General features: G+C 43.9%; 1 protein-coding gene across 1 annotated transcript in view; it reads left to right on the top strand.

The window, feature by feature from the left end:
* The first annotated feature begins 2,828 nt into the window (after nucleotides 1-2,828).
* The window catches only part of LOC117506762 (guanine nucleotide-binding protein G(i) subunit alpha-2), a 243,715-nt gene continuing 221,998 nt past the window's right edge, over nucleotides 2,829-24,545 (top strand). The window contains exon 1 of the mRNA XM_034166349.1: nucleotides 2,829-3,059. Coding sequence (XP_034022240.1) covers nucleotides 2,942-3,059 — 118 coding nt within the window. The 5' untranslated portion in view covers nucleotides 2,829-2,941. The remainder of the gene's footprint in view (nucleotides 3,060-24,545) is intronic.

The raw sequence follows: 24,545 nt of genomic DNA, 5'->3' as shown, positions 1-24,545 counted from the left end.
GACTCTGGTTAGCATCCAAGCCTCACAACCATATGTTGTGAAAGTGTCGTGACACGGACCCACAACAGGGGGCGTTAATGAACGGACAATGGATAAGCCAAAAAGTAACAATTTAATGTTGTGAATCACACAACGATGTACAGACAATAACAATACAGTGACTGTCAATCATACACCAGGTGACGTGTGGGCAGGCTCGACGATAGAAGACGCCTGGCGAGAGAAAAGCCGGATCCACACAGCTTCCACCGCCAACGGAGCTGAAGAACACCGGAGCCGCCAAGCCCTGCGCCCCAGGTGGCCGCCATCTTCAGCAGTCAGACCCGGTACTGCTGGCAGAGAACAGAGACAGTCCAGATGAGTGTGAGGTCGCACACTCAGTAATCCCACAGTCTGTATTCAGTAAAGGAGGGAGAACCTCCACCTCCAATCACACACTCGTGCAGCTCCTGAGATAACCACTTATCTGGATGGGGTGTGAGGCGAAGCCGTCGCAGTCCACACCAAACGCCAACTCCACAGACAGGGTATCCGTCCCAGGAAACGGCTGCAAAAGAGATCAGACTAATACTCGAATTTGAGGTTTAGCAGAGAATTACCTGATTGGTAGTTGATTTCTCGGCGAGGAGGTGGAGTTGCAGTCCGGCCTTTATGGTGATGGTGATGAGATGAATGAGTGACAGCTGGTGCTGAGGATGAGTGACAGCTGTCACTCCCAGTGGCTCCAGCGCCCTCTCGTGCTTGAAGCCCGCACTCCAAGCAGGGCGCCATCTGGTGGTGGTGGGCCAGCAGTACCTCCTCTTCAGCGGCCCACACAACACCATAGATGAAGACAGGAGGCACCCCTGCTATTTTCCTGCTAAGCTAAGCTATTGACATTGCAACACGTCTGGTCAGCAACCTCATCCTTCCCAAGGCTCTCAATCTCAAAAGCTGAGAACCGAGAGAGGTGAATGCCATTGCATGGATCCCTGTAACTCAACTGTTTGATCACTTTTGCAGTTTTAGTTAAGTTTAGACACCCACCAAAACCTTGTCACCAGAGATGCCCAACGTCCCCTTGCCGAGTAGCTCAAAAATAAAGCCATTCAAGGCAAGGTGCTAACAATAATGAACAATCGTTTTTAAAAACTGGCTTGATGTTTTTTTCCAAATCATGCTTTCCAAGTACTGACCTTCTCTGAAATGTTTCACAAAAAAAATCCTTCAATGACTTTGCGCATTATTCTGTTCACAGAGTGTACAAACTTGAATTCCTATTTGTGATGTAGAGAAAAAATCTTCAGGACATAGCTCATCTCCATTACTCTATGGAGTTTTGAAAAGCTCAAATTTGACACACTTTTGATTGCACTTGTTGCACGCAATATTCAAAATTTTTGGTCAACATTCTTTCAACTATTGCTATTATTTTAATGATAGGATTTATTTTATTTATCTTAAATGCTATTAATCAAATAGTTTTCTACAAAATGATGAAAAAAGATACATTCTAATGAGACCGTATTACAAATGAATAAACTTGTACTTATAGTATTTTTTTTTTTTTTTTGGAGACCATGCTTCAACTTTTATTTTAATGGCAGGAATGGGCTTCCATACACATTTAACATATTATTAACCAAGACTTTTAAAAAGTTATTGTTGTAAGAATATATTTGAAACTTCAGTTACTGTACGTCAAAATTACCTCGTATTTTTTTATGATTTTTTTTAAAGTCGTTAAAAAAACCATCATCTCAACGCTTGACTAATATTTGGACAGTCATGCCTGTAATTTTCTCATAACGTTACCATTTGGTTACGTTACGTTTGGTTTTAACTATTGTAACATAGAAATAATAAAAAGATTATAAAAAATACAAAATTATGACATGTTATTGACAAGTAGTAATTTATATCTCAAATATTTAATCTGGAATTTAGTTTCTCACAACCTTACTGACAAACGTGTACTTAAGAATTGATTTCATTTGATTTTAGAAATTCCATAAAAGTCAAACAAAAATAAGTTAAAACATGACTAATACAACTTCTTGGAATTTCAAGGATAATACAAAAAAGTCACACGACTTATTTCCACTGTGGTCCTTCCCTAAAACAAACACAGTAAGCAACAAGATAAAATCTAAATAAATAAATAAAAATAATAAAAACACTTAAAAAAAACAAGCAGCAAATAAAATAGTTACACGAATTTGTTGGACTGACCTTCTAGAATGGTGTTGAGCAGAAATGACTTGACCATTCTCAACTACAACAACTTTGTATTAAATTAAATATTTATTTATTGTGAACGCTGTTTTGCTGCTCGGAATGTAAGGAGAAAAACGCAGCAAATATCCGTTAGAGGGCGCTGTTCACCAACACTTATGAAGACTTGTTTTTTTTTATGACGTTTTGAAAAACGTGGCTCCATGAGCAGTTTGAGGAGATTCTCCTCTCCTGCGTTCAGCCTGTTTGCGTCGTCTGAAATGCGTCGGAATGATGCTGTCACAGCGCCCTCTGCAGTGAGCGCGGCGCACTGCAGCCATCACGCCTCGCTGGCTTCAGCTCTAATTGGTTCCACTCGGACTCTGGCGGAAAGCTCGCCTGGGCTTTAATTGGACTATCGCGACAAGTTGTGGCCTCAGTAGCGACTGAGTGTCCAAATCCCGTCGGATTTCCAGAGGATTTCGGACTGCGGTCGGCGGAGGGCCGAGAGGATGCGGGGCGCAGAGCTCGGAATGGATCCGCGGTAACAAACTGTGAGATTCCATCCGCACATGTTTTTTTTTTTTTTAGTTTCAGTCCTCAGCTGTGAGCTCTGATTGAAAGCGAACATTTGACTTTTCACGCGTGGCTCGGCGTTATTTCGATCGTTCCTGAAAGCACCATCACTGCAGGCTTTTCTTTTTTTTTTTTTTGCCCCAGTGGTCGGTGCGCCGCTGCGTTCGGAGCCATGGGCTGCACGGTGAGCGCCGAGGACAAGGCGGCCGCGGAGAGGTCCAAGATGATTGACAAAAACCTCCGAGAGGACGGAGAGAAGGCGGCCAGAGAAGTCAAACTGCTCTTACTGGGTAGGTCCATGATGTCCCTGCTGCTGGAGATGCATGAAGAAAACTTAGTGCCTCTGTCAGTTCACGCGATTTAAAGCGTGATCTGATCCGGATCAGGCTGATCAGGTGATCCTCTCACTTGGATTATATAAAATAACATTTTGGGTGCAGCAAACACCACATAATGTGGCGTCATAAGGTTTCTTCAACAGGGGAAGAAGACCTAAAATCTGAATAAACCATGAAACACAAACTGCATCCAAATCACCCAATGCAACTCCAAATGCTATACAGCAGCTCAGATCTCTGACCTGAGATCTCTATTTTGCCAGGAAAGCGTTATTTTATTAATAATAAAACAAAACCTATGGGCAAACCAGAGCTGACCGAGCCAGCATCAACGGAGGTCCTTCTAATTTTCAGAATGGTTCGTGGCAAACAATTTGCATCCAAAAAACCTTATCCACATGATGTCACATCATTTTAGTGCAGGCTTGAAAACAGATGATAAGATCCACCATGGACCTCACCTACATCTGACCCATCAGATGTAGTAGGTCAGGGGTGGCCAAGTTCTGTCCTCAAGAGCCACATTCCTGACACTCTTAGTTGTCTCCCTGCTCCAACACACCTGAATCCAATGAAAGACTCGTTAGCAGACTTTTAATGAGCCTTTCATTGGATTCAGGTGTGTTGGAGCAGGGAGACGTCAGGAATGTGGCTCTCGAAGACCGAACTTGGCCACCTGTGTAGTAGGTAGTAGCAGACCTGTCAAAAGGCAACATTTCAGTGGCAAAGTTCACAACTTGGTACACCATGGACGATGCACATAAAGTAGCTATATGCGCAACCATATTTAGTTTCACAGTATGGCATCCAGTAAGAAACCGCCTTGATATGTAATCATAAGTTCAAAACTTAGGGTTAAGGTTAGGGTTGTGCATGAAACCTGACATTTGTTAGGGTTGTACATGAACCCTGGGATTGTGTAGTTTAAATAGCAATGGGTGCTTTGCTAATAGCAATTCACAGGCTCTGTATGGTACCGTGTCAATAGCAATGGTCTAAAATAAAACACCAAAATTTCCCCATCAGTACAGTTGAAGGATGTCATGAGAGAAGATCGTACATCTTAGTGTTGATAGACACTGTCCTCATCAGCCACCAACTGGAGATGAATACAGTTTCGGTGACCAGTGGCAGTATTGCCGCCCCCAGCGCCACCAGAGGCTTCAAGCCACTGGAGGGTGTTGTGCCATAAGTAGGAACCAAGCTGCAAATAGGTAAATAGACACCTTATTTCCATCAAGGTGGTAGAGGTCCAGAGCAAGGCATCACACCTGGTACCAAACGACATGGGCTGCATCCAACTGTTCTTGGTTCCATTGGTTTCATCTCTCACCCCTCTCCACTCTGGTTTGTGTCCATATTCAGTCGCTTGTTTGGATGTGACACAAGGCATCTCTTAGTGTGTGATTGTTTAGTCCTGTTTTTGAGAAGTAGGATATCACTCACTGGCCAGTGACGCAACAGTATCCTACCTCAGTTGGTAGGTCATGGCACTCCCAGTCTTTACCCTCACAGTCAGCATGTAGCGATTTGTGTCAGGACTTCTTTTGCTCACTCTCTTGCATATTTTCCTCCAAATGAAATGTGAGTTCAAAAAGCAGAACCCACCTTGTCCCCTCTGTCCAGACCACATCTTGCCCAGACCACCGCGTCTGGTCAGATAATGAAGGCTGTCCTTAAATTGAAGCATCACCAAACAACATATTTTGGTTTATTTGTGCATCTGTAAGTTGGGTCCTTTCCTTTTCATGTGTGAGTTCCTTGAGTGGTGCATGTTTATTAGCTGGAACAAAAAAATCCACTTCAGAGTTTAGAATGATGCTAACTCTGCTGAGCGGATGGCGGTAATTCCAGGGAGTTGCTAATGCTAAAACCCAATCTCACTTTCATGGATATGTATCCTGGAAGGTTGTAACTGTGACAAATTGTGTGTAAAGATCTTGGAATGTGATCTAGATTTTGGAGCACTTGATACTTTTAAAATGCAATCCCCCCCCCAAAAAACAAAACAAAACAAAAAAAAACCATTGACTAGCTGCTGGTTGTGATGTCTTAGGCATGTCTGTTTTGAACATTCTTAGCCACAGTTGTCTCAAAGGTCTGCTGTACCCAATACAGAATGGGATTCTTGTCAACACAGATATGAGATTCGCCAGATGCAGCAGGTCTGATCTGGGAGCATAGCATGGTGCTGCATTGACCACATTACAGAACCGCCTTAGGTCTAGATGGAAACCACACAGACAGACAACCGATCCATCGTCAATTTCCAAAAGTTGCCATCTATCTGCTGCAACCAGGTGAACATGGGTGTCTACTTTGCCTTCTCCAGTTGTTGGGATCCTCAATGCTGAGGCACCTGTATCACACCCAGAGAAATAAACACACCACGTCTAAAATGTTGTAGGTGATGCTCCCTCACAGTATAAGTAGCATCCCTCATCTTAGTCTGCCTAAGTAACTGTTTGTTTGTCACAAAGTCATTTCAGCTTTACCCAAGGATCCTCCAGAGAAATCTGGTACCAAAGAGAAATCTGGTCCAGTTGTCACCTTAAATCACCAGTTAGGGTCCAGTTCTCACAAGCATACAGAAAGCACCAGAAGCCTAAAGACTTAGACCTTTGTTCAGCAGTGACTTAAAGGTTAGATAAGTGATCTTATGATTGGAAGGTCACTGGTTTGAATCCCAGATTATATAAATGTGGGAAAACAACTGCCTTTAACTGCCTAAATAAAGGTTCGAACCACTGGTGAAACTATCAACTGTCCATTTATCATGTTGATATTCAGTTCACAGACTTCATAACCTAACAAGGACTCCTAAGCTTTCACTTGGAAAGGAAATCAAACTAGGGAAATGTTTTTGAGCTCAGCAGTCTGTGAATGTTTTTGTCCAACATTCATGAATGACATTCTGTTATCCCACAGTCCCACAGTATCACACAGTCTAGAAAATCTTTACCACCGCAAAAATCTTGGTTGTGACAATTTTTCTTTCCTGCTTCACTTTCACTGCTTAAGCTTGACATGTCACCATTGCTGCACTGGTTGCCAGTTGGAAAGTTGGAGGCCATATGGTGAGGGACTCTTCTGCATTGTAATCATGGGAATATATGTCATATTTCAATCAAATTCTCACATTAGTTTCATTAAATAAATAAACATATTGATTAAATTAGTTTGAGGTTTGTCAGCATTGTTCACAGAGGTAGGGATTCATATCAGGAGTTTTGTAAATATATGAAAAGTCTTTTAAAGGACATGTCGCACTGAAATCATAACAATTTAGATTTAGGCTGTTAGTGACCATCTGATGATTCACTGGGATTACTTTGTGCACTTCCATGACCAGTTTCAAAGTATACGGCATTTGCAGCAAACAGCTACGGAGACGTCCGAAGACAAAGTACTTGTGAATACTTGTGTGTTTCAGACAGGTAACATAGCTATTAGAAGCATCCCAGCATGTGCTTCAGTGGAATGTAGCTGTTAACGTTAAGAACTGAGGCACAGATTAATTCCATAGTTGGCATAAGTGTGATGTGCTTGAGAGAGAAGTTAGTTGATGCTGTGCAGATTGAGGGATATTATTTTTTTTGCCATAAGCAGGATGCCAAAACGTGATGGAGGGGTGGCGCTTTATGTATCTTCAAATCATCAATGTGAAATTATACAAAATATGTAATTTTCTTTGGAAAATATTATGGAATGCATCACTGTGGAAATTAAACATAAAAAAATCAAAAAATATCATTATAAGTTATGTTTACAGAGCTCCAGGATCTAATATAAATACATTTGTGGATAAATTGACCGAAATGTACAATACAGTGAAAAATAAGCTTTTATTTGTCTGTGGAGACTTTAATATGGATTTTTTTTTAAATCTGTATGGTCAGTTACAAATAACTTAATTTATAAACTCTATGTTTTGTATGGGATTGTTTCCAGTAATCACACATTCAACCAGGATAACTACGAACACATCAACACTTATTGATAATATATTGACAAATACTACTGCAGGGAATATAACAGGTGGAATACTCATTAGTGATGTCAGCGATCATATGCCGGTTTTTGCAGCTTTCCAGGTCTTAGTTGATGGATACGACCAGAAAGAACCTGTACATTTCAAAAGAAAATTAACTGAAGTTACCCTTGAGAATCTTAGAAGGCCCTTAATGCATCATGATTGGTGTGATATTTCTAATGATGACATCGACAAATCATATCTTGTATCTTCTATTACCATTATTTCAAATTTGTATGATAAATATTGTCCGCTGGTGCCGAAAAGTAAAGATGCGCAAAAAAACAACAACAAAAAAAAAAAAAACGGACAAACCTTGGGTTACAAAGGAACTCCAGAATGCATGCAAAAAGAAAAATCTTTTGTACAAGCAGTTTATAAAATTTAGAACTAGGAGGCTGAAAGATATACAACAATAAATTAATGAACATCATGCGACCGTGTAAGAAGCAATATTATTGCGACTTATTGGTAAAAAATAAAACCAACATTACTGGCACCTGGAAGATATTAAATGAAATCATTAACAAGAGAAAAGCAATTAAAGATTATCCATCTTATTTTTATACAGATTCTGATAAAACCATAAAAAACAATAAAGTTATTGCAGATCATTTCAATAATTATTTTGTTAACGTGGGTAAAAATTGATCAAATTCAATTGTATCTTGTAAAACGCATTCTATGGATAACAACAAATGAATTAATACTATTTTGGATTCAATATTTTAGAGAAGTAGATGAAAATGAAATTATCAACATTGTTCATAAATTTAAGGGGAAAAAAATCAACTGACTGTGATAACTTTAGTATGTTTTTGATTTAAAAATATTATTCATTGTATTATTAAACCTTTAACATATTTGTAATTTGTCACTAATGACTGGGAAATTCCCTTCCAAAATGAAAATAGCTAAGGTGACACCTTTGTTTAAATCTGGTGACAAACATGTCTTTTCAAACTATAGGCTGATTTCTTTGTTATCACAGTTTTCTAAAATTCTGGAAAAAAAACATTTGTAAAGAGGTTGAATGATTTTATATCCAAACACCATATACTTAGTGAACAGCAGTATGGTTTTAGAAAATGTCACACCACTTCTCTGGCTATAATTGATTTTGTTGAACAAGTTCCAAATGCAATAGAGATGAAGCAATGCACTGGAGGGGCTTTCTTTGATTTACAGAAAGCATTTGATACCATAGATCATACTTTCTTATTAGACAAATTACAGAAGTACAACGTTAGAAGATTAGCCCTGGATTGGTTTGCTAGTTATTTATCTAATAGGTATCAGTCTGTCCATTTTGGAGGGACAAATTCAAATTCATTATTGAGGATTACATGTGGGGTGTCCCATGGGTCAGTTTTTGGGCCATTGTATGTTAATGATATTAGTTTGGTGTCAAAGTCTGTGCATTGTTGTTTGCTGATGACACAACTGTGTTCGGTAGTGGGGACAATTTGGGACAACTTTTGGAAATGATGGAGAGGGAATTACTAAATTTTAAATATTGTTTGATTCTAATAAATTGTCACTTCATTTTGGTAAGACAAAGTGTATTATATTTGGAAACAAACCCAGGAATTTAAATAGAAACTTATCATTGAATGATGTTGAAATTGAAATTGTATCCGAAACTAAATTTCTTGGCATTTTATTGATGATAAATTAAGTTGGAAAACTCACATAAATTATGTTAAAACTAAAATTTCAAAAGTTATTTCAATTTTGTATAACGCACAATATTTTGTCCCCCAACATTCATTGGTCACGCTGTATCATTCATTACTTGTCCCATATATGACCTATTGTATTGAGGTTTGGGGAAACACATATAAAACAAAAACAAATTCAGTTTTTCTGTTGCAAAAGAAAGCTATGAGAGTTATAAGTAAAAACAACATATTATGAACCAATAAACCAATTGTTTTCTTGTCTGTGTATTTTGAAATTTCAAGATTTGCTGGATTATTTTACAATACAGATCATGTACAAAGTTAAAAATAAACTTTTGCCTCTACACATTCAGGAGTTGTTTAAAATGAGGGAGTCCAGTAATCATTTGCGAGGAACACTGATATTTGAGAGAAGAAAGATTCGAACTACTGTTAAAAGTCATTGTATTTCTGTAAAAGGTGTTAGAATATGGAATAATTGTTCTGATAGTATTAAATCATCTGGTACATTGGTAGGTGTCAAAAGACTTTATAAATACAATGTAATTTCTTACTATACTATGCTATATTAGTCTAACTGTTTTTGTGGTTCTTTTTTGTTTATTTGCACATGATATTACTGATTGTTTTGTTCTGTTCAGTTATGTCATGTTTCTGATTGGTACCTTGTTCTGAGTGTATTTAAATGTGTATAGTAATTGGTGTAGGGGGTGGGTGTTTATAAGCTTTTGCTTCAGCCCATGCCCTTTCCGCCGTACCCAGTTGGGAAATTGTTTGAGTTATTGTTGTATTTTATTCTGTTTTTTAAATTTTTTTGTCAGTAAGAGATTCTATGGTATTTTGTTTATGTGCGTGCTGAATAAAACTTAAAACTTATTCATTCATTCATGTCGTAAATGGTAAATGGACTGCAGCGCTTTTCCATCTGCATCAGACACTCAAAGCGCTTTACAGTTATGCCTCACATTCACCCCGATGTCAGGGTGCTGCCATACAAGGCACCGGGAGCAATAGGGGATTAAAGACCTTGCCCAAGGGCCCTTAGGGATTTTCCATTTAGGCGGGGATTTGAACCGAGGATCTTCTGGTCTCAAGCCCAACACCTTAACCACTAGACCATCACATCCCCCCATGTTATGACAACTCGTTTTTAAGTGAAACTGTTCATTTTGATGCAGTCACGGTAAAAGCAGCAGTCCTCGTGCACCTGCCGCCATGAGCCATAAACACAGTGTGTTAATAATAATGTCTACTAGAGGATCAGCTTTGTGCACGATTCATTCTGCATGTTGTTATCAAAAAGTCTAAAAAAAAATCTGCTGCCGGGGAAAAAATGTTTGTGGAGACGTTCATGTTCACAACGGCAGGAGCCTCTCATCAGCTGCACAGTGCGCAAACACACACACACACACACACACACACACACACACACACACACACACACACACACACACACACACACACACACACACACACACACACACACACACACACACACACATTCCAGCTCCAAATTCACACTCAAAGTAAAAAAAAAAAAAAAAAAAAAGAAGCTTGCCGCAAAACACAAAAGGGGTAAAATCCTGAACATGTAAGACTCACCCAGACACAGATTTATTTCCAAATGTAATCTCCACATGATCCAAGCCCCCACGCTCGCACGCACGCGCAATCGTCGGCTGCTGATCTGCACTTTTAACAAACATTCAAACTGAAACTGAAAGTGTGAGGAATTTGATGGGTCATGAGAGCTGCATCAGTGACAGGAGCACACAGTTTATCCACAGTGTGACCATATCATTTTAACATTTTATATAACATTTTAAATAAGCTTTGGTGAGTCCCGAACAAGATGGTGGCATTGACTATGTATCAGTGAGAACCCACGTCATTCATCTCATCATCTTGCAGGAGCACATACCGCATGACTGGACATGAATCAAGCAAAGCAGCAACCTCTGAAAAATGAAAAATGCTGAAAAATGATCCAACACAAAAGTGCCAAAACCCGCAGTTCCTTGAATGGCCACTTGAGGCTGATTCCAAAAGTGAGTCAGTCCCCATAGACACTCATGTTAAAACTTTGCACCAGAAATAAACATGCTCACAAACTGGTGCAATAAATAGTTTTGGTATCTGTTGCTAGTTTTTTTTTTTTTTTTTTTTGGGGGGGGGGGGGGGGTGCTGTATTTTGCATCCACTTCAGCTATTTTAAACAATAAAGCTGCTAGTGTGTCAGGTCAAGCCTGACACACTGGTCTCTGTGGACTCACCCATGTTTGTCCTTTGTTAATATATATTTTTTACAAATATCTGAGATAATACAGCTAACTGTGCAGTTAATTGTATGAATGGCCATGTAAAAAGTCTGTGTGCCAGTATTTCCATATATATATATATATATATATATATATATATATATATATATATATATATATATATATATATATATATATAAACTGTGGAGCACATAATGAAGTGATACAAATCAGATTCAACATGTTCACACTACTTAGGTAAGATTAGGTTTGTGTCAGTGCAGGTATAAAAAAACAAAAAACAAAACATATTCAGGTCACTGTAGCCAGGGCTTAATTTGAGGGGGAGCAAGCCGGAGCGCGCTCCGGAACCTTGGACGCGCGCTCCGGAACCTCTGACATTGGCTCCACCAGCTATTTATACTGGATCCGTGATCTGCCACCTCTCTTGACTAACAAAATATTTTTAAAAAATCACCGTGATTGCTCTCACTGCCAATCACACCGCCGCCCTCCTGTCTGCTGTGCGGAATTGCGCCAAATCTGGCAACAGGTCCAGAGGCTACGCTTGCTGTTTTGATCCGGATGTTGACTGTAGCCACAGAGCTCCGTGGCCACCGAGAGAGGACATGGATTCTTTGAGGGTCCCGCATCCGTAACCCCGGAGGCAGTGAGTGAAGGGAGAGCCGCGCATTGTGTTCTGCGTGTCTGTTTATAATCTTCTCGCACAGAAGAAAAAAGAGAGTGTTTACACAAGAGAGAAAAGTGAGAAAATGTTAATGCCTGTTTGAGAAAAGTGTGTAGTGAGGGGTTTTACAGCCTTAAAACATCTATAATAAGTGTAAAAAATAGCGCTACTTCGCGGATTGATCAGACGCTACAAATTCGCAGGGGTCGCATGGCGACAGATGCGCCTCCTTTGCCCAGTGTGTTGCTCTGCTTGGGTGGACTTTCGCTGCGAAAATTCGCCCCGGTGCGTCATCAAATAGGAGGAGCTTCCCTTCCGCTCGGCGTCAAGTCATCATGACGGACCTTGATCACACGGAGCGAGTTGTTGTGAAAAGCTCCCAATACAGAGTGTATCATTATTTGCTGCAGGAGCTGCGTCTGGATGACGGCTGCTTTCAGCGGTCCTTCCGCCTCTGTGGGACCCAGTTTGAGGACCAACTGTCCCGTTCACGCACGCACATGTAAACAATTAAAAAAAAAAAAAGAAACTCCGCTGCTTGCTGCAGCTCACTCCTCCCCCCCAAAAATAATTGTGTTTAGAAACCAGTCACCATTTGTTTTATTATACATCTGTGTAGTTAATTAATAAAATATTCTCCACACAGACGATTCGCTCGCGCGCACATGTAAAAAAAAAGAAAAAAAGAAAGAAACTCCGCTGCTTGCTGTGGGGCTGCTGCTCGCTCCAAAAACTCATAATTCTGAAATAAAGGACAAAAGAGACATAAGTCCTGCTCACAGGCTGCTACCAGAGACAGGACATGTTCACATCCTCAGTCAAACTCCAGACATCTCCACGTCACTACATATTCAGTCCCTGATTGGTCATCACGGCGCGAAGAGATGAAAAAGTTCAGATTTTTCAACTTGGGGGTGAGGGCAACGTGACGTGATGCGACGCAATATTGCGCTACAAATGTGCAAAACGCTAAAATCGCTTCACTCGCGTCGCGCTGTGCGGTTTGGCGCCAAAACGCGTCCTTACGTAGGGATTACATGGCAACCTGTGGCTGCAGTCGCTCGCGTCGCGCCCAGTGTGAACATGGCGAACGTAACTCCCGCGATAAAGGAGGGACCACTGAGGAATTTGTATTCTATCCGAATTTGGTGTGACATGCCCTGTTTATTTTCGGTGTGGCGCACAGCGTTGTTTGCAAGCTCCCCCTGCCCTTCTTTTTTTTTTCTGCACCGGAGCCACCCATCCTCTGCGCTCCGGGACCTCCCACTTTACAAATTAAGCACTGACTGTAGCCACTGATATGAACGGTGCCCAGATTGAAAGAGTTTGTCTGGTGTAGATGATGAAAGCAGCAGATTTGGTTCTTTAGTCATGTGATGGGGGAAACACATCCTCCCTGGTTTCCTCTGCCTGTCTGTGTTCGTGCATGTGCAGCCGCCCACTCTTAGCACCAGTTTCTCGCTCCCCTCCTTATCCCATTTAGCTGGCGGTGTTTTCTGTCATCTTGCTGTGGATTTGTCTTTCTTGTTCTTCTTATCGTTTCATTGTGCACGCAGCAAAACATGCAGTTGACCGGGCGCATGCACGCTTCCATTCAGGATGGGGTTGGTGAGCTTGGTGAGGGTGGGTGCAGCGTGGGAGGACGCCACACGTGTGCAGCTATGAGCTGCATGATGATGCATCTTTGTAACCCGCAGAGACGTGTTTTTGGATGACTTCAGACTCAGTTATCAACATACAGTATTATAGACATCCCAGCATGCCTTGCTACTAGAGACAGATTGTGTTGATATAAAATAAACGGATGTAAAAATTTATGCTCAAGCGATTAGACATCAGAATAGATTTTATTTTATTTTTTAAAAATGGCTCTTATTAAGGATGCAATGATGTTGTCAATTTCACAATATCACGAGAATAAACGTGTCTCAATCCCGTTGTGGGCCTGTAACGGTATCGAACGACAGGTCCTTCTTGCAACAACTGTAATTTTGTGTCAGCTACAGTGAGTGGAAACGTAGCAGAGAGAAGTGATTCATCAGCATTCATTGATCATTTCGGTTTCCCCGGGCTAAGAAATTACAAGAGAGAAAAGGTGACAGAATCAGGGAACACGAGTGATATGAGGAGCCACTTGCCAATTCGTCATCCAGAAACGATTCAAGAAGATGCAGTAAAAAAAATGAAGCCAGGCCAAAAGACTGTAAAGGAGGCCTTTAAAACCCCACTTCCTCTTAATAAAATTAATGTCTAACCTCCAAGGTAGATTATTGCAGGGTCTGAATTTTTATTTTCTGAACTTGTTACTTAATATGAAAACTGAAAACACTGGATGGTCCTATTTCGTTTGTCTTTTTAAAAATATCACAATAAATATACTGTGGACTTTTTACTGAGGTATTATAGTATTGTGAGATTTTGATTTGGTGACATTCGTAGCTCATATGAGGTCCACTTTCTGCAGTATTGTACAAGTAAATTTAGATTAAAAGCCTGGTGTTTTTAATTGCTAAAAATACATTAATTATGAATCTGTTGAGGTCTTTCTTGAAAAAAGATTTAATCTCAAAGGAACTAACCTGGTTAAATAAAGGATAATAATTTCTTACTACTAGTGCAGTGCCTGTAGGAAGTTTGTATTGCTATAGAAAATTGGGAGCTTAAGTAGATTTCTCATGGATGGTCGTATGAGGCTGTGATTGAAGGTGGGACATACAAAGAGGTGTTATATTATTATTTGAATATAGTATTTCATGTTGTTTTAAAAAAAATCAGTTTTATTATCAATTCTATGAAACTAAAAGGATTCCTATTAAGAGAGTGAGACAAAACAGAGGATTTAGAATATTTGAAACAGCAAATCAGTAACCCACCTCCTATATATATATATATATGTATATATATATATATATATGTATGTATATATATATATATATATATATATATATATATATATATATATATATATATATAAACACAAATACAGCCCCAATTTCAGTGAAGTTGGGACGTTGCGTAATATGTAAATAAAAACAGAAAACAATGATTTGCAAATCCTCTTCAACCTATATTCAACTGAATACACCACAAAGACAAGATATTTAATGTTCAAACTGATAAACTTTATTGTTTTTGTGCAAATATTTGCTCATTTTGAAATGGATGCCTGCAACACGTTTCAAAAAAGTTGGGACAGTGGTATGTTTACCACTGTGTTACATCACCTTTCCTTCTAACAAAACTCAATAAGTGTTTTGGAACTGAGGACACTAATTGTTGAAGCTTTCTTTCCCATTCTTGCTTGATGTACGACTTCAGTTGTTCAACAGTCCGGGGTCACCGTTGTCGTATTTTGCTCTTCATAATGTGCCACACATTTTCAATGGGTGACAGTTCTGAACTGCAGGCAGGCCAGTCTAGTACCTGCACTCTTTTACTCTGAAGCCACGCTGTTGTAACACGTGCAGAATGTGGCTTGGTATTGTTTTACTGCAATAAGCAGGGACGTCCCTGAAAAAGACGTTGCTTGGATGGCAGCACGTGTTGCTCCAAAACCTGGATGTACCTTTCAGCATTGATGGTGCCATCACAGATGTGTAAGTTGCCCATGCCATGGGCACTAACACACCCCATACCATCACAGATGCTGGCTTTTGAACTTTGCGCTGATAACAATCTGGATGGTCTTTTTCCTCTTTTGTCCAGAGGACACGACGTCCATGATTTCCAAAAACAATAAGAAATGTGGACTCATCAGACCACAGCACACTTTTCCACTTTGTGTCTGTCCATTTCAAATGAACTCGGGCCCAGAGAAGGTGGTGGCATTTCTGGATGATGTTGATGTACGGATTTCACTTTGCATGGTAGAGTTTTAACTTGCACTTGTAGATGTAGCGATGAACTGTGTTAACTGACAATGGTTTTCTGAAGTGTTCCTGAGCCCACGCGGTAAGATCCTTTATACAATGATTGCGGTTTTTAATGCAGTGCCACCTGAGGGAGTGAAGGTCACTGACATTCAATGTTGGTTTTCAGCCTTGCTGCTTACGTTTAGAAAGTTCTCCAGATTCTCTGAATTTTCTGAATATATTATGGACCGTCGATGATAGAATCCCCAAATTTCTTGCAACTGAATGTTGAGAAACATTGTTCTTAAACTGTTGGAGTATTTTTTCATGTAGTTGTTCACAAAGTGGTGATTCTCACCCCATCTTTGCTTATGAATGGCTGAGACTTTTGGGGATGCTCCATTTATACCCATTCATGAGTATCCTCAGTTCCCAAATGCTTATTGACTGTTGTTAGAAGGAAAGGTGATGTAACACAGTGGTAAACATACAACTGTCCCAGATTTTTGAAATGTGTTGCAGGCATCCATTTCAAAATGAGCAATTATTTGCACAAAAACAATAAAGTTTATCAGTTTGAACATTAAATATCTTGTCTTTGTGGTGTATTCAATTCAATATAGGTTGAAGAGGATTTTCAACTCATTGTATTCTGTTTTTATTTACATTTTACATGTCCCAACTTCATTGGAATTGGAGTTGTATGAAAGCGAATATGAATATGAAAGCTGCTGACGGCTTGTAGTCCGACTTGTTTGCTTCACCTCATGAAGAACTTGCTAACAGATGGTGCGGTCGTTAGTTGGTAAACTTTCAGTCTGTTTGTTTATTCAGATGCTGTTTAGATATTTATGGAGTACGTTCATGTCTGCCTTGCTTTTTCAAATCGCGTTTTTAGCTTCTGGTTTGTAAAGAGAATATGCGTTTTGGACTAATTGTCATGGAAACCGGTCATATATGGGAAATATCCAACCAGCAATCAGCCAATCAGAGCGCGTGTAGCGTCGCAGCCATATAATAAAAGATTTTATTCAGCTTATGTACTTAATGGAAGGCTGTACAAATTGTGGGAAAATATAATGTTTTATTCAGCTTATGTACTTACTGAAACATACAAATAGTGGGAAATTTGTTGGTGTTATCAAAAATCGGATTTTAGCTAACGTCTCCTCAGTGTTGTCCATTGGCTGTTGAACGGCCAATGGAAGAACAGGGCGCGTCGGCGTCTTCGGGAGGGGTAATCGGTGAGTTGCAGCGGATCCTCACCGCTTTCACCACTCGGATGGATTTAATGACCGAGCAGAATGTTCTCCTAAACCGCAGGGTGGAGGCTCTCGCCGCACAAGTGGAAGCGCGCCCTCCGGGCGCCGCTGCGGCTCTCCCTCCCGTGGATCCTGCGCGTGATAGTGACGTTCCACTGGTCGTTCAACGGCCCCTCCCTCCGTCCCCAGAAGCATACATAAGCCCTCCAGAACCGTACGGAGGCTGTGTGGAGACGTGCGCGGATTTTTTGATGCAGTGTTCGCTCGTCTTCGCACAGCGTCCTGTGATGTACGCGACTGACGCTAGCAAAGTAGCTTATGTAATAAACCTGCTTCGTGGGGAGGCACGCGCTTGGGCTACAGCGCTCTGGGAGCAGAACTCACGGCTCCTTCATACATACGATGGGTTTGTGTGGGAGCTCAGAACGGTGTTCGATCACCCCAATAGAGGAGAGACCGCTTCAACCGTGCTACTGTCAATGAGACAGGGGCGTCGGAGCGCAGCTGCCTATGCAGTCGCCTTCCGCATCGCGGCGGCGAGATCCGGCTGGAATAGCACTGCCCTCCGCGCCGCCTTTGTAAACGGACTGTCACTGGTCCTAAAAGAGCACCTGGTGGCGAAGGACGAACCGCGGGACTTAGATGGGCTCATCGATCTAGTCATACGACTCGACAACCGGCTAGAAGAACGCCGTCGGGAACGAGGCGAAGGGCGTGGCCAGGCACGCGTCGTCCCTCTCCCTTCCGGTTCCGACCAAGCTCCGCCCTCCCCACGCTCCTCTGTTCCTGCGCGCCGTACGCCTACGGCTCCCCCTGCTGACGAAGCTATGGACACGAGCAGGGCAACATTTAGGGCACCTGGAGCACAAAGGAGGCGGGCCTACGGAGCTTGTTTTGTTTGTGGCTCGAGTGAGCATCTTGCAAGCGACTGCCCCGAGCGGTTAAACTCCAACGCCCGCCCCTAGAGACTGGGCCAGGGGTGGGCCGAAACATTCACGTGGGACACACCCACATTGCCACACGACTCCCAGTCACGATCCTGTATGAGGATTCAACCCTGAAGGCCCCAGCACTGGTGGACACGGGCTCTGAGGGGAATCTGCTAGACAGTAGATGGGCCAGGGAGATAGGGCTCCCTCTGGTGGCTCTTACCTCGCCTGTACAGGTTCGGGCACTAGATGGCTCCCTACTCCCACCGATCACGCATAAGACACCACCAGTAACTCTGGTGGTGTCAGGTAACCACCGGGAGGTGATCGAGTTCTTTGTGACTCAAGCCACCTCCCGTGTGGTTCTGGGTTTTCCCTGGATGCTAAAGCACAATCCCCGGATCGATTGGCCGTCCGGGGTAGTGGTACAGTGGAGCGAGACCTGCCATCGGGAGTGTCTAGGTTCCTCGGTTCCTCCCGGCTCCCACGCTAAGGAGGAGGTCCGAGTCCCGCCCAATCTGAAGGCGGTGCCGGCGGAGTACCATGACCTTGCAGACGTGTTCAGCAAGGATCTGGCTCTCACGCTTCCTCCCCACCGCCCGTATGATTGTGCCATTGATTTGGTTCCAGGCAGTGAGTTCCCGTCCAGTAGACTGTACAACCTCTCACGGCCGGAACGCGAATCAATGGAGACCTACATCCGGGACTCATTAGCTGCCGGGTTGATCCGGAATTCCACCTCCCCGATGGGTGCTGGTTTCTTTTTTGTGGGTAAAAAAGATGGAGGGCTTCGTCCATGCATTGATTACAGGGGGTTGAACGAAATCACGGTTCGCAACCGATACCCGTTGCCCTTGTTGGATTCAGTGTTCACCCCCTTGCATGGAGCCAGAATCTTCACCAAGCTTGATCTTAGGAATGCGTATCATTTGGTTCGGATCCGGAAGGGAGACGAATGGAAGACGGCATTTAACACCCCGTTAGGTCATTTTGAGTACCTGGTCATGCCGTTCGGTCTCACTAATGCTCCCGCGACTTTCCAAGCGTTGGTAAACGATGTCTTGCGGGACTTCCTGCACCGGTTCGTCTTCGTGTACCTAGACGATATACTCATCTTTTCCCCGGATCCTGAGTCTCATGTCCGGCATGTCCGTCAGGTCCTACAGCGGTTGTTGGAGAACCGCCTGTTTGTGAAGGGCGAGAAGTGTGAGTTCCACCGCACTTCTTTGTCCTTCTTGGGGTTCATCATCTCCTCTAACTCCGTCGCCCCTGATCCGGCCAAGGTTGCGGCGGTGAGAGATTGGCCCCAACCCACAAGCCGTAGGAAGCTGCAACAGTTCCTCGGCTTTGCTAATTTCTACAGGAGGTTTATTAAGGGCTACAGTCAGGTTGTTAGCCCCCTGACAGCCCTGACCTCACCAAAAGTCCCCTTCACCTGGTCGGATCGGTGCGAAGCCGCGTTCAAGGAGTTGAAACGGCGCTTCTCGTCTGCACCAGTTCTGGTGCAGCCCGACCCTAGCCGCCAGTTAGTGGTTGAAGTGGACGCCTCGGACTCAGGGATAGGAGCGGTGCTCTCCCAGAGCGGGAAGACCGATAAGGTCCTTCACCCGTGTGCCTATTTTTCCCGCAGGTTGACCCCGGCCGAACAGAACTATGACGTCGGCAATCGAGAACTCCTTGCGGTGAAAGAGGCCCTCGAAGAGTGGAGACATCTGTTGGAGGGAACAGCCGTGCCATTCACGGTTTTCACTGACCATCGGAACCTGGAGTACATCAGGACCGCCAAGCGGCTGAACCCCAGGCAAGCCCGCTGGTCACTGTTCTTTGGCCGTTTTGACTTCCGGATTACCTACCGTCCCGGGACCAAGAATCAAAGATCGGATGCATTGTCCCGGGTACACGAAGACGAAGTCAGAACGGAACCGTCGGATCCCCCGGATCCCATCATCCCGGAGTCCGCTATTGTGGCCGCCCTCACCTGGGACGTGGAGAAGACCGTCCGGGAGGCCCTGACCCGTGACCCGGACCCCGGCACCGGACCAAAGAACAGACTCTACGTCCCACCGGAAGCCAGAGCGGCGGTGCTGGACTTCTGTCACGGTTCTAGGCTCTCCTGTCACCCTGGGGTGCAAAGGACCGTGGCAGTCGTCCGGCAGCGCTTCTGGTGGGCGTCCCTGGAGGCCGACGTCCGGGACTACGTCCAGGCCTGTACCACCTGCGCCAGCGGCAAGGCCGACCACCGAAAGACCTCAGGGCTGCTACAGCCGCTGCCCGTGCCTCATCGCCCCTGGTCCCACATCGGCCTGGACTTTGTCACGGGTCTCCCGCCGTCCCAGGGAAACACCGTCATCTTCACGATAGTGGACCGTTTCTCCAAGGCGGCCCACTTCGTGGCCCTCCCGAAGCTACCAACGGCCCAGGAGACAGCGGACCTCCTGGTCCACCACGTCGTCCGTCTGCATGGGATACCATCAGACATCGTCTCCGATCGCGGTCCCCAGTTTACCTCACACGTTTGGAGGAGCTTCTGCCAGGAACTGGGGGCCACGGTCAGCCTCTCGTCCGGGTATCACCCTCAGACCAACGGGCAAGCAGAGCGGGCCAACCAGGAACTGGAGCAGACACTACGCTGTGTGACAGCTGCGCACCCGACGGCCTGGAGTACCCACCTGGCCTGGATCGAGTACGCCCACAACAGTCAAGTGTCATCAGCCACCGGCCTCTCCCCGTTCGAGGTGTGCTTGGGGTATCAGCCCCCCTTGTTTCCGGTGGTTGAGGGAGAGGTCGGTGTGCCCTCGGTCCAGGCCCACCTACGGAAGTGCCGTCGGGTGTGGCGTGCCGCCCGCTCTGCTTTATTGAAGGCCCGGACGAGGGCGAAGAAACATGCAGACCGGCGGCGGGCCCCGGCCCCCAAGTATCGTCCTGGGCAGGAAGCGTGGTTGTCCACCAAGGACATTCCCCTTCAAGTGGACTCCCCGAAACTCCAAGAACGATACATCGGTCCCTTCAAAATTCTCAAAGTCATCAATCCCGCCGCAGTGAGGCTCCGGCTTCCGGCCTCGCTGCGGATTCATCCAGTGTTTCATGTCTCCCGGATAAAACCCCATCACACCTCACCCCTCTGCACCCCGGGTTCGGCACCACCTCCTGCCCGGATCATCGACGGGGAACCGGCTTGGACCGTGCGCCGGCTCCTCGACGTCCGTCGAATGGGCCGGGGTTTTCAGTACCTGGTGGACTGGGAGGGGTACGGCCCCGAAGAACGCTCCTGGGTGAAGAGGGGCTTCATCCTGGACCCGGCCCTCCTGGCCGACTTCTACCGTCGCCATCCGGACAAGCCCGGTCGTGCGCCAGGAGGCGCCCGTTGAGGGGGGGGTCCTGTTGTGTGGGCCGCTGAAGAGGAGGTACTGCTGGCCCACCACCACCAGAGGGCGCCCTGCCTGGAGTGCGGGCTCCAGGCACCAGAGGGCGCTGCCGCCTTACGAGAGCAGCCAGGGTGACAGCTGTCACCCATCACTGGACACAGCTGACTCCACTCAGCATGGAGGTATATCACCAGGACGGCGTCTCCACCTCAGTGCTGAGATATCGCCTTAAGATAGAGGTAACGATTCTCTGCTGTATTATATTGCCTTTCTTGTTGAGCATTGCAGGACAGCTGTCTACTAAAAGCCGTTGCTTCAGATAAGTACTCACCTTCCTGCAGTATTGTGACGTGAGGTGGAGACGGCTTCTCCCCTCTCTGTGTTACTGGGTGCAGCCGCATCCACACCTGTGTGTTTGTTCTCTTGCCAGCAGTACCGGATCCGACGAGCGGAGGCAGTGGCCACCTGGGAATTCGGGACTTGGCGGTTCCAGTACTTCCAGGGTTCGGTGGCAGAGGAAATCTGGGTGGTTCCGGTTCGACTTGGACGGACGTCTCCTACCTTCGAGCCTGCCCACACGACACCAGTGGAATTCGGCTTAACCCCAAATTGTCAATTGTTGTATTGGTTGTGCACGTTTCACAACAGTAAAACCTTGTTATTTACCTTCTCCATTGTCCGTTCATTTGCGCCCCCTGTTGTGGGTCCGTGTTCCTACACTTTCACAACAGATGGCACATCAAGAATGCCACGAATTATACATTCTTGGCTGCTGATCACGAATGTGATGATTTGGGGCAGAGGCGTCAAGTGTCCTTATCAGGAACCATTACGCACAGTCAAGAATAATGTGATAGCACGCTGTTGAGCGCTATCACGCGTAACAACGCATTGTTAAGTTCTGTCACGTTGTGAATGAGGTGAATTGTCTTCACACACACCCATATTCATCCATCAGGTGCTGAACAATTCAGATCGATCCAGTTTGTTCCTCAAAATCCACAGCAGAAGATCTTTGTGATTGCATGCTTAGTTGGGCTCTGCCCACTCCATGACACAGAGAGGAGGAGGAGACGGAAAGAGCCAGATGTGTGGCTCCACACCGCTCTCGTCTCGCTCCATGCTCCACATGCTCCACGAATATCACACACCAACACACACTATTAAGAAACCTATTCAGATGTGTTAAGTCATGTTAAGAATGTAAGGAATGTGCCAAGAATTACGCAAATATGACTTTCGGAATGAATATGACATTCGGAACGTGTCTTGCCTATGTGTAAACGCACCTTTATGTTCTCACCAGATCCATGTGCATCTTTTCATTCAGGGTGATAAACATCAATGAGGAATATCTCTTCTTGTAATATGAAACGTATTATATTTCTTTGACATCACATACAATTTAACAGTGTCTTAACTACAGGACTGCACAGCAGTCACCTGTAAAGACAGATCAAGTGAAGATGTAACATTTTATTGAATTAAAGCTCATGTTTGGCAGTTAGACTCTGCAGTTAATGCCAACATAAACAGCAATGGGAGGCTGACCAGAAGGATTGAGCTGTGTCTGAGTGCTTGGGAACATGACTGAGGTTTGGAGGTGGTGGAACTGTCTGAAGGACGGAATGACACCTAAAGGGCAGTGGCAGACTGCAGGCTGACCCACCGCGAGGAAGCCAGCAGATGTTAATCGGAAGTGAATGAATCAGCAGAGAGAACAGTGTGGGGAAATGGGTGCATCATTGGCTGAACTTGAAGGAAAGAACAAAGCAGAGTTCCTCCTTACACTCGTGCATGGGTGTTCACGAGGGGTTATTGTATTCAGTCCTCTGGGTATAGCCATGTTTTACCTTTAAAATACATAAACATGTCTTTAGTACTGTGCAGTAGGTTTTCAATTAGTCAGATAAACAGTGAAAAATGGCTTAATGTATCATCTGCAAAGAAAATGCAGTGTTTCTCCTACAGTGTTGTAGGTCTGGTGGGTCGCTAGACCAAGGAGATCCCCCGCCAGGCCATACTCCTGTACATTAATTTTGAGGTCAATAATTATTTCTGCATATCTGCTGCACTTGGGTTCTTGGTTTCCCTCACACAAATAATGTTCTATGAGTAACTGTTATTTTTAGAATCATGTGACAATAGAATAATTGCAGTGCATCCAGAAAGTGTTCACAGTGCTTCATAGTTTCCACATTTTATGTCACAGCGTTATTCCAAAATGGAGTGAATTATTTTTTTCCCCTCAGAACTCTACTCACAGCACCCATAATGACAACATGAAAAAAGGTTTTTTTTTAAAATTTTGCTCCATCTTTTTAAAGGGCACATCTCGCTCCAATCAAAACTATCTTTAAGAAAAATAGATACCATATTATGAATAATTACCTCCAGCTCTTTAACTTGTGTGCGACATGATGCAGCTGATAAAAATAAAATTAACCATATATGGTCTGAAAAGTGCACACAGATTCAGAGTTGTTTTTACCCATAAATATGACATAACCTCAGGTGCTGATAATTACCTGCCTGAAGGTCACTCTATCTGTGTTCACTTCATGAGTTACTCCAGTACAGAGTTAATTTGAACTGTTTGTGTTTTTTTTTTTTTGTCTCCAAATGTAATATGGCTTTAAGATGGTTTTAATATAGTAACTGTGGAAAGCTTTGACACCATCCCATGTCACACATTCTTTCTATTCTTTAATTCCAGAATGGACTTCAGTGGGCATGTTGGTGAGGGGAATATAGGGGATGAGGAAATAATGGGCAGATATTGGTTCTAGGAGAGGAATGTGGAAGGAAAGATGGTCATAGATTTTGCAATAAGCAGGGTAATGGCTTTCTTGAATACTTATATTTAAGAAGACAGTGGAGCATATGGTGACATATAAGAGTGTAAGAAATTGTATATAGGTTCGGATGGTGGTTTGTAGGATGACTGTGGCAGTGCAAAAGAGGAAGAGTGTGAGAGCGGAACCAAGGAGTAGATGATGGAAACTAAATGAGGATGACTGTCATGTCAAATTCAAGGAGGAAGTGAAACAAGCACTGGATAGAGGTGAAGTGATTTTTGAACAATTGGAAATGTAGGGCAGATGTGGTGAGGGAGACAATTAGGAAGATACTGGGTGCAGTGGTGGGCACAGCTAACCAAAAAAGTTAGCTTCGGTAACCGCTAATCCGCTAACTGAAAAGTTAACTTTTATAGCACTAAACTGATAAACTGCTAAAACATTTACCGGAAATTACAGCTAACTGCCAACTTTTAGTACTGACTCGGTACGCTGTCGGCTACTAATAAGACAGTTTCAAGTTTAAGCACCACCGAGGTTTCTGAATAAAATCAAAGGCGATCACAAACCCC

The sequence above is a fragment of the Thalassophryne amazonica genome, chromosome 3, assembly GCF_902500255.1.
Source record: "Thalassophryne amazonica chromosome 3, fThaAma1.1, whole genome shotgun sequence".
Taxonomy (NCBI): Eukaryota; Metazoa; Chordata; class Actinopteri; order Batrachoidiformes; family Batrachoididae; genus Thalassophryne; species Thalassophryne amazonica.
This window is presented reverse-complemented; position numbering and strand designations above follow the sequence as displayed.